Source organism: Grammomys surdaster, unplaced genomic scaffold, assembly GCF_004785775.1.
Source record: "Grammomys surdaster isolate TR1022 unplaced genomic scaffold, NIH_TR_1.0 126660, whole genome shotgun sequence".
Taxonomy (NCBI): Eukaryota; Metazoa; Chordata; class Mammalia; order Rodentia; family Muridae; genus Grammomys; species Grammomys surdaster.
The window spans coordinates 3,196,115-3,206,129 of NW_021621449.1; the positions used below are offsets into that span (position 1 = coordinate 3,196,115).

The 10,015-nt window shown below is 42.8% G+C and overlaps 1 protein-coding gene across 3 annotated transcripts in view; it reads left to right on the top strand.

Moving 5' to 3' along the window:
* Necap1 (NECAP endocytosis associated 1) overlaps nt 1-2,086 on the top strand; it is a 22,034-nt gene extending 19,948 nt beyond the window's left edge. The window contains exons 8-9 of one of the 3 annotated variants that reach the window (XM_028761099.1): nt 1,419-1,487; nt 1,608-2,085. In XM_028761099.1, coding sequence (XP_028616932.1) covers nt 1,419-1,487; nt 1,608-1,620 — 82 coding nt within the window. In that variant the 3' untranslated portion in view covers nt 1,621-2,085. Of the gene's footprint in view, nt 1-1,418 lie in introns of all 3 variants that reach the window. The other 2 variants (XM_028761097.1, XM_028761098.1) reach the window with 2 other exon arrangements.
* The last annotated feature ends 7,929 nt before the right edge of the window (nt 2,087-10,015 follow it).

The window sequence follows — 10,015 nt, forward strand, 5'->3', positions numbered from 1 at the left end:
CATGCCCCATCAGAACACATGAGAATTACACACCATGCCCCATCAGAACACGTGAGAATTACACACCTTGCCCCATCAGACCATATATGAGTCACTTGGTTCAGATACTGAACTTCAGTTTTCCCAGAGATTGGGAGTTTAGGCTAGAGCTGAGCTGCTGTCTGGAGTGACGTCCTCTCAAGACTCGATAGTGTCATGCTTGTTTTGTGCTGTGTTGGGTCTCCTCTGTGTTATTAGCTTGCCTTCCTAACAATCTCCCTCAGAAAGCTGTTCCTCAACCGGCAGCCGGACTTCACATGCACAGAGGCTTGCTTTCATTCTAGTTGAGCGGCTTAAACTTTTAAGAATTGGGATATAAACACTGGAGTTGTCTCATTTAGCCTTTGTGTTTAATGTACCTACCTCCTTTATCAAGGGTCTTCCACAATTAAGGCATTGTGAAAAAGAGAAAATTATTGTATGGAAATTGATGATGATTAGTATCAGAAAGTCAAAGAGGTTAGTGAGATGACTCAGCAGGTGTTTGCCGTTAAGCCTCATAAACCATGTTTGATCCTTAGAACCTGCAACATAAGAGAGAATTATTTCCCGTAAGTTGTTTTCTGACCACATATATGCCGTGGATGCACAATGAAAAACAACAAGGACCTGGATGAGGGTTCCTAGTATCCATGTCAGGCAGCTCACAGCCATCTGTAAGTCCTGCTCTGGGATCTGATGCCTTCTGACCTCTGGAGGTGTCTATCTACACGGTGCACAAGCACACATGCACATTAAATGACTCTTAAGCAAATAAACACTATATGATCCAGGACTCTTGGCTTCTGGGTAAATAGATTACCTACTTGAAAGTTTTATAATATATATTATTTATAACTATTTAAAGATGATGATAATGATTATTGTGTGTATGTGTGTAGGTCAGAAGAAAGCTTTGTGTGTGTGTGTGTGTGTGTGTGTGTAGGTCAGAAGAAAGCTTCAGGTCTCTCAGAGTTGGAGTTACAGGTGCCTGTGACTTCCCTGACATTGGTGCTAGGAACTCATCTCAGGTTCTGTAAAAGTTGTGAGCACTCTTAACGGCTGAGCTATCTTTCTAGCCCCTTTAAAAAAAACCTCGACTAAAATAATATTCTTTTTGACATGTAATGTATGCCTCTATGTGTTGTTGGGAGTATTCATCAGAGAAGGCTACTCACTTAAGATACGGGTTTAAGCCAACAGAAAGTCTTTTATCAGCCAGCTGGCAACTATACTGGATGTTCAGGATAAAACTACATTCTGGGTTGACATACTTCAGTTACCAAGAACAGTTAGCCAGAAGTGGAACTACAGAAGCTAAAAATCGAGGTTAGTACATCTAGAGACTTTCTCAGAACTATGGACTTGGAAGGATTAGGTCTTTGTTTTTATTTTGGCAGGTGGTGTTACCTATGTGCGGGGTTCCAAGGCCTGAATGATACTTCCATCATGGAGTCAGTGGTGCTAAGGTCTGAGGGCCTATTAAGGTTGGGACCTGTGAATGTGTGCTTGTGTATGAGAGTGTAGGGGCCAAAGGAAAGTTTGGGGTGCCCTGCTCTGCCCCTCTCAGGCTTATCCCCTTGAGACAGGGTCTGTCAGTGAACATGGAGCATGAACACAAATGGTCCCAGCCATCCTTCTGTCTCCTTTCTCCTCCATGCTGCGGTTAGAGGTGAGTGCTTCGCTTTTCTCTGTGGATGGCAGTGATCCACGTTCATGCTATACAGACAGTGCTCTTAACCCACTGAGCCATGTTCCCAGCCCAGAGATGAGACGATTGGAGAGAAAGCAGGCAAAGTTTATTTACTTTGTTGCTTTTGTTTGTTAGTTTGTTTTTTAGACATGGTCTCTATAAATAGTCTTGGGTGTTCTGAAACTCACTGTGTAGGCCAAGCTGACCTCAAATTCATAAGAGTTTGAGGATTAACGCCTGGAGTTAAAGGTTTGTTCCACCATGTCCTGCTACTTGTTGCTTCTTGAAGCCTGTAGTCTTTACAGGCTTGTGGTCCCTCCCTCATTCCCTCCCTCCCTCCCTCCCTCCATCTCTTCCTCATTCCCTCTCCTCCTCCTCCCTCTCCTAGTTTCCTTTTGAAAGACACAAGGTGAGGACAGCACATATTTATAAAACTGGAGTGAGCTTGTTTTGTTAGTGTTTGAGCCAGAAGTAAAATGATTGTCCATTGCGGGCTCATGTTTTATCTCATTAATCTAATAAAAGCATAAAATTCTCAGAAGTGTTGTAAAAAAACCTTCCTACTGAGTATTTTTTGTTTGCTTTTCAGTTTTTTTTTCTTGTATGTTCTAATGCTATGCTATAGCCGGAAAGAGATGTTATGGCAACACTTCATATGGATGTTACATCTGGCTATGTGACTGTCACTGTGTGACCACTAGAGGGCATCCTCTCTCTAGCAATTGAGACAATTGTAGGACTTGTTTCTTAGACTTGCTAATTTTGATGAAGGAAACTCCAGAAAGAAAGACGTGCAGATCATCTGAGGACTCTTTGTTTGTTTATTGGTTTGTTTGTGAGTGTGCACGTGTGTGTGTGTTAAGACGGAATCTCTCTACATAGCCCTGGCTATCCTGGAACTCACTATGTAGACTAGGCTGGCTTTGAACTCATACTGATTAGCCTGCTTCTACCCCTGAGTGTGCTACCACCACCAGGCTTGTTTTGTTTTTAGAGACAGGGTTTTGTTTTGTAGCCCTGGCTGTCCTGGAACTCAATCTGTAGACCAGGCTGGCCTTGATCTACCTGCTTCTGCCTCCCAAGTGCTGGGCTTACAGGTATGCACCACCACTCTTGGCTGCCTGGGGCTATTAACCCCAGAGTTGGAGCCTTAACCCAAGCCAGAGTTTGCTGAAATTGTAGAAGTAACAGATCTTTAGTCAGATTGAAAGTAAGGAACAGAATGATAGTTTTCAGATTTTATTTCTTAAGTAAACATTTAATGGCGGATATGCTTATTAATGACCTTCTCTGTCACAGGTCATGTATGATAGATCTTTGTGGTCAGTAAAGACTTGTGGCCAGGATCATGGATTTGGGATGAGCTATTGCCTTTATATAACATTTTCTCTGTCACTGGCTTCCAGACAGATTGTTCAAGTTTCAGCTTCCTTGTAGGCAAAATGAGGGCATCATAGAGTTTCTGTGACTGTAAAGTGACCCGCATAATCCAAGAGTCTGTGATTAGTTTCTGTAGGTCTCTCCACCAACTGAAATAATTGAAGTGTGTGGAAGAGGGCCTGGAACGTGGAAAGCTCCACGTAAGCGCCACTACTACCAACCGCGCAGCCCACCCCTGCCCCCACGTGTGTGCCTAGCTGGTCTCATCCAGGCTACCATAGTAGGAAGTGGATGGTAAGTGTTAGGGCACGGCACTGTCCCATACCTGGGATAGGTACCCTCTGGGATGTGGAGCGGAGGAGCCATTGGGTAAGGTAGAAATGGAGAGTAAGAGATGCTGGGGAGGAGACGAGCATAGGGCGAGCATAGGGAGACTGAGTGAACCGTGAGGCCCACACTCCTCATTCTGTGATCCCACGGAGCCTCTTCTGCAGCCTTTGTATTATAATGCCTTTCAGAGAGTCAGAAACCCCAAACCAAGTGCAGCCCTGCTGCCCACTCTCTTGGATCGTTAGACCCTTGGTTCGGCACTAGCTAAGTGCTTTGTATCTTAGAGAGATGTGGATATCACAGAGACTCCAAGGCGCTGTATGGTTATCAGTTATGTGCAGTTCTGTCTCATCCCCAGTGGCCTTACATTGTCTGCTCTTTCTGACCCAAGCAACTGTGATGGTTTGATGTGCAGTGTGCCCTGCAAAAGGCTCCTGTGTTGAAGGCTTTGTCCCCAGCTGGTGGACCCATGAGGGCTGTGTTCTCAACAGTGGCTCGATCCACTGATGGGCTTATAATTTAGTTATGAATTGATAACAATAATTTGGGATGTATTCTCCATACCTTTAAAATGTTTTTTTTGCTAACATTAATTAATATCAATAATGTGTTTCATTATGACAATTCCATACTTGTGCATAATGTGTCTGATATTCATCTCTGTTATTTTTTCTCCGTCTCCCACCTCTGCTGATACCTCTTCTGTGTGTGTATGTGTGTGTGTTTTAATAACCCAGTGAATTTCTTTAGGGATGCTTACCGGTTTGTCTGTAGGAGCTTGGGCACCATACTGGTGGCTACACTATTGGAAGAATATGAAGAATATGTCCCTCTCTCTCTCCCAGGAACCATTAGCTGCATAAGCCCTCAGGGAGAATGGTGACGGTTTGTATATGCTCAGCCTAGGGAGTGGCAGGATTAGAAGGTGTGACCTTGTTAGAGTAGGTGTGTCACTGTGGATGTGGGTTATAAGATTCTCATCCTAGCAGCCTGGAAGTCAGTATTCTGCTAGCAGCCTTCAGATGAAGATGTAGACCTCTCAGCTCCTCCTGCACCATGCCTGCCTGGATGCTATCATGTTCCCGCCTTGATGATAATGGACTGAATCTCTGAACCTGTAAGTAGAACCAATTAAATGTTGTTCTTTTAAGAGCTGCTTGGTCATGGTGTTTGTTTACAGCAGTAAAACTCTAAGACAGAGGGATAAGGCCCCGGGCGTCTTTCTCCCGACCCTGTCCATGTCTATAGGCCCAGTCTTTTCTATGCTCACATATTTGTAAACGTTGGTCTATTTTGCTGTGCGTGTATGTACATGTTTCTGTGTGTATGCATGTGTGTATGTGGGTACATACGTAGGCATGTACACATGGAGGATGGAGGCTTAGGCGAGAGTGTCTCCCTCAATCATGCTCCACCTTACTTTTGAGACAAGGTCTCATTGTACTCGGAGCTGACTGATTAGGGGTAGACTGGCTACCCAGCAAGTTCCAGGAATCCTCCTGCCTCTGCCTGTCCGGCTGGAATTCCAAGCGCTCACCATCACTCCTGGCTTTTCAGGTAGTGCGGGATCTCAGCTCAGGTCCTCTTGCTTCTGTAGCAAACACTTCCTCTGCTGGGCAACGCCATCTGCTCTATTCAGGTTTTTAGTGCTGAGATGATTCTTTTCAACATCTAAACAGCTCCTCAGTTGATGGGTGTGCTGTCATTTATTTAACCACTGCTTCTGTTGACCGTGCCAACCACCAGCTCTCTTTGTGGTGTTGAGGATTGGCTCCAGGGTCTCACATAAGCTAGACAAACACTCTGCTACTGGGCTGTGTCCCTAGACCCATTCCCTCAGCTAGTTTATTTATTTTATTTTATGTGCTTTGGTGTTTTGCCTGCATATCTATGTGAGGGTGTTGGATCCCTTGTAACTGGAGTTAGAGACAGTTATGAGCCGCCATGTGGGTGCTGGGAATTGAACCCGGACCCTCTAGAAGAACAGTCAGTACTCATAACCGCTGAACTGTCTCTCCAACCCCTTCTACAATTTTGATAAAAAAATTTACTAAGTGTTTTCTTTAAGTTTCACATATAGCTAAGTGAAAACATGTAAGGCATATATTTTCTAAGATAAACTTGATACATAAAAAGTAAAACAGTTTGGGGCTAGAAAGATGGCTCAGTGCTTAAGAGCATTTGTTGATCTTGCACACTACCAGGGTCCATTTCCCAACACCCAACATGGCAGTTCACCATTTGGGACTTCAGTTCCAGGACACATGACTCCCTCTTCCAGCATGCATGTGGTACATGTACATATATGCAGACAGTATAAATATACATATATGTATATTTATATGGGGTCCCATTTTTATTTATTTTGAGACAGGGTCTTATGTATACCAGGATAGCCCAAAACTAGGTAGTCAAGGCTGACATTGAGCTCTTGACCCTTTTGGCTCTGCCTTCTGCATAATGGGATTGCAGGTGTATACTAGGTCACTCAATATATGTACTGTTGGGATTGAACTCAGTGAGGCCTTGACACTTATGTGACATGTTATGGAAATACTCTACCAACTGAGCTGTTCTCTAGACCCAATTTAAGTTTGATAGACTTTTGTTATATTCTGTTACATACATATACTCATTTTAAATCCCAAGAGTGGCTGTTTCTTGGCAAAACACCAAAGATATTTAATCAGTACATTTACATCAAGATGACTAAGACTTGTGATGGAAGACTAGAAGCTGTGCCAGAGTGAGTGGGTGATTATATAGTTAAGGCAGAGAAGGACTAGGGCTGTTGTTACCACTGGGCTAAGCTGCTCCCACCGGCTCCCTGACTCACACCAGCGTCTACTTTACGTGCCAGCAAACGTTTCCACAAATGGGCCTGGGTGCCTGCCACTGAGGCTCCATCTAATGTTGTCTTCGGGCTATGGCTGCCATCACCACACTGTGAATCAGCCCCAAAGACCGCTGCCAGTGAATTGCCTTCAAGGAACACCATCATTAGTGAACTTCTGCTTCAAAGGGACTCCTTGAGCCCCTGCTGCTGCTGCTGTCCTGGCACTATGTAGATGAGCGTTAATCATCTCGACCAATGAGCTGCATGCAGGAGTGGCCTCAGGAATTTCAGCTAGAACTGGGTTGGTGAAAAGTACAGAGCGAGATGGGAATAGACTCAGTACAAGAGGGTGAATACCTGGAGCATGGCCAGGAAACCTGAGATTGCTAGCTGGAGAAAATGACTCCAAGGGTGAGCCTTGCGGTGGAACCCAGCATGCTGCTGGCACACAAAGGTATTCAGGAGGGCGAGTCTTCTATGTAGCCAGAGCCTGCATCGGATAACTCTGCCCTTGGTCTCTTAATACATGAGCAACTGTAATTTGCTGGGAGTGGAGGAGGGTGGATGGAGAGAGCTCTGGCTGAGAAATCCTGAGAGTTATCTGCGTTCTCAGTCTTCATCTGGAAGACCACACTTACTCTCTGAACTGCTTAGACTAGTAAACCCCTCTCATTCCTGTGGACACTGATCCCAGAGGAGGGAGAATTCGTATCATCTCACTGGGGAGACATTTAGAGTAAGAGCATTTCCTGAGCTTTGCCTATTGTTTGATTATAGGTCTCTGTATCTCTTCCTATTAGGTGCTGGATGAAGGCTTTCTGATGACACTTGAGCTAGACATTTGATCTGAGTATAGCAGAATATCATTAGGATTTTGTCAGTCCTGCTTGGTCTATCCTAGGCCTCTGGACTATCCAGTCTCTGGCTCCTGGCCATCTAGGCAGTGTCAGGCTTGGGCTTCTTATGGCATTGGCCTCAACTTGGACTAGTCATTGGTTGGTCACTCCCACAAGTTCTGTGCCAACTTTATCCCAGCACATCTTACAGGTAGGACAGATTATAGGTTGAAGGTTTTGTGGCTGGGTTGATGTTTTAGACCTTCTATTGGAAGTCATGCCTAGTTATAGAAGATGGCTTGTTCAGATTCTGAACATATCACCCATCACTAGAAGTCTTTTTTTTTTAAATTAGATATTTCTTTATTGACTTGTCTTTTGTTTTTTTTGTTTTTATTGGATATTTTATTTATTTACATTTCAGATGCCACCCTGCTTCTCCATTTCCCCTCCCTAGAACCTCCTATCCCATCCCCCCTTCTCCTTTTTGTTTTTATACCATTTTAATTACATGAAAGTATTAAGGTCAGTTCTAGTTTGAGGAACTAGCAATACAATAGATGCAAATAGTCAAGGAACAAGCAAGACAATAAACACAAATAGTCAAAGAACAAGCATGACAATAAACAAAGTTCTGTGATCACTCCTGTGATCACTGTTTCTAAGGGCTCATCAGGATGACCAAAATATTTGAGCCAACTTCCTTGTCCTAGCCCAAAGTCATTTTATTTGTCTGAAGCCTACTTCTTTGTTCTAGCCTAAAATTTAGATTCCTGTCTGAAATTACTTCTTTGTTCTAGCCTAATATTTAGATTCCTGCCTGAAATTACTTCTGTTTTCTAGCCTAAGATTTAGATTCCTGCCTGAAATCACTTCTTTGTTTTAGCCTAATGTCAGATTCCTGTCTGAAGCCCACTTCCTTGTCCTTGGCCAATGTCATATTCTTGCCAAGCAGCTCATTTCCTTGTCCTTGGCCCATGTCAGCTTCTTGCCAAGCAGCCCCAAAAGTTTTCTGTCTCTTCCCCTTTTTTATTTCATAAACAAGACTGAGTCTGTCTTAGGTCATTCTGCCAAGAATGCCTTCCTTACCCATCATGGAATATATATTATCAAAAGCAATGCATTTCTGTCTTAGGTTGGTAAGGCTCTGTGCAGAATCTTACCTGTCCTTGGCTTGCCAGCCTGTTAATTTAATAACTCTGTCTGGGGGTCCATTTTCAGTTTCAAGCTATGTACTTTGGCTGCCAACATGTTGATGTTGTTAAAGACAAGCTTTAATGTGATGAGCAGGAATAAAATATTTCCAAGACAAAAAGGGCTAGCATAATCAAGCTATATATGCTATTCTTGAAGCTTGACCAAAATAGAAATATTGACCTCAGGCCATGGGTAATTTTATCTGCAGTATCTGCCGCATCAAAGCTCAGCAAAGCAGCAATTTTAAAATTCATAATCTCACTATGCAAAGTTAAATATCCAGAGAGGTGTTAGAATTATGCCAAATACACTGAAAATCACTACAAGTTTTTGCTAGGTTCACTTTCATAGATTTTAGGGAGTTTCTGCTGCACTAGGTTTTTCACATTACCTTCCAAATGCCTCTCCCACCCATGTTTCAGTTGTCTCTCTCCCCATCCCTTCTCCACCCTCCTGATTCCCTTCTGTTCCCATTCCCACCCATCCCTGGTCCACCTGAAAAATCTGTTTCCCCTTTCCATGGAGATCCATGTGTCTCTCCCTGAGCCCTCTTTGTTACTTAGCCTCTCTGGATCTGTGGATTGTAGCATGATTATCCTTTAGTTAACAGCTAATATCGACTTATAAGTGAGTACATACCATGCTTGTCTTTGTGGGTCTGCATTACCTCATTCAGGATGATTTTTTCTTCTAGTTCTTTCCATTTCCCTGCAAATTTCGTGTTGTCATTTTTTTTAAATAACTGAGTAATACTCCATTGTATAAATGAACCACATTAAAAAAAATCTATTCTTTAGTTGAGGAACATCTAGGTTGTTTCTAATTTCTGGCTTTTAGAAATAAAGCTCTGTGAACGTAGTTGAGCAAGTGTCCTTGTGGTAGAATGGAGTATATTCCCAAGAATGGTATAGCTGGATCTTGAGGTAGATCACTTCCCAATTTTCTAAGGAACTGTCATATTGATTTCCATAGTAGCTGTCCAAGTTGGCATTTCCACCAGCAATGGAGGAGAATTTCTCTTGTTCCATGTCCTCACCAGTATGACCTGTCACTTGTGTCTTTGATCTTAGCCATTCTGACAGGTATAAGATGGAATATCAAAGCAATTTTGATTTACATTTCCCTGATGGCTAAGAATGTTGAACATTTCTTTAAGTGTTTCTCAGCCATTAGAGATCCCTCTGTTCAGACATGTACTCCATATCTTAATTGGATTGTTTGGCCTGTTGATGCCTAGTTTCTTGAGTTTTTTTTAAAAATAGTTTGGATATTAATCCTCTATCAGATGTGGAGTTGGTGAAAATCTTTTCCCATGCTGCAAGCTGCCATTTTGTCCTGTTGATGGTGACTTTTGCCTTACAGAAAATTTTCAGTTTCATGAGGTCCCATATATTAGTTGTTGTTCTTAATGCCTGCATTATTCATGTTCTGTCCAGGAAGTTGTGTACTGTGCCAGGGCATTCAAAGCTATCCTCAACTATTAGCTCTTGGGTGTCATTTCTTTTTCTTTTTTCTAGAGCTTTCAAAAGTGCTGTTAAGTCATTAGTCTGAAATCTCACTAATTTCTTTTTGTAGGCACTTAATGCTATGAACTTTCCTCTTAGAACTACTTTCATTGTGTCCTTTAAGTCTGGTTATGTTACACATTCATTTTCACTAAATTCTAGTATGTCTTTAGTTCCTTCCTTCCTTCCTTCCTTCCTTCCTTCCTTCCTTCCTTCCTTC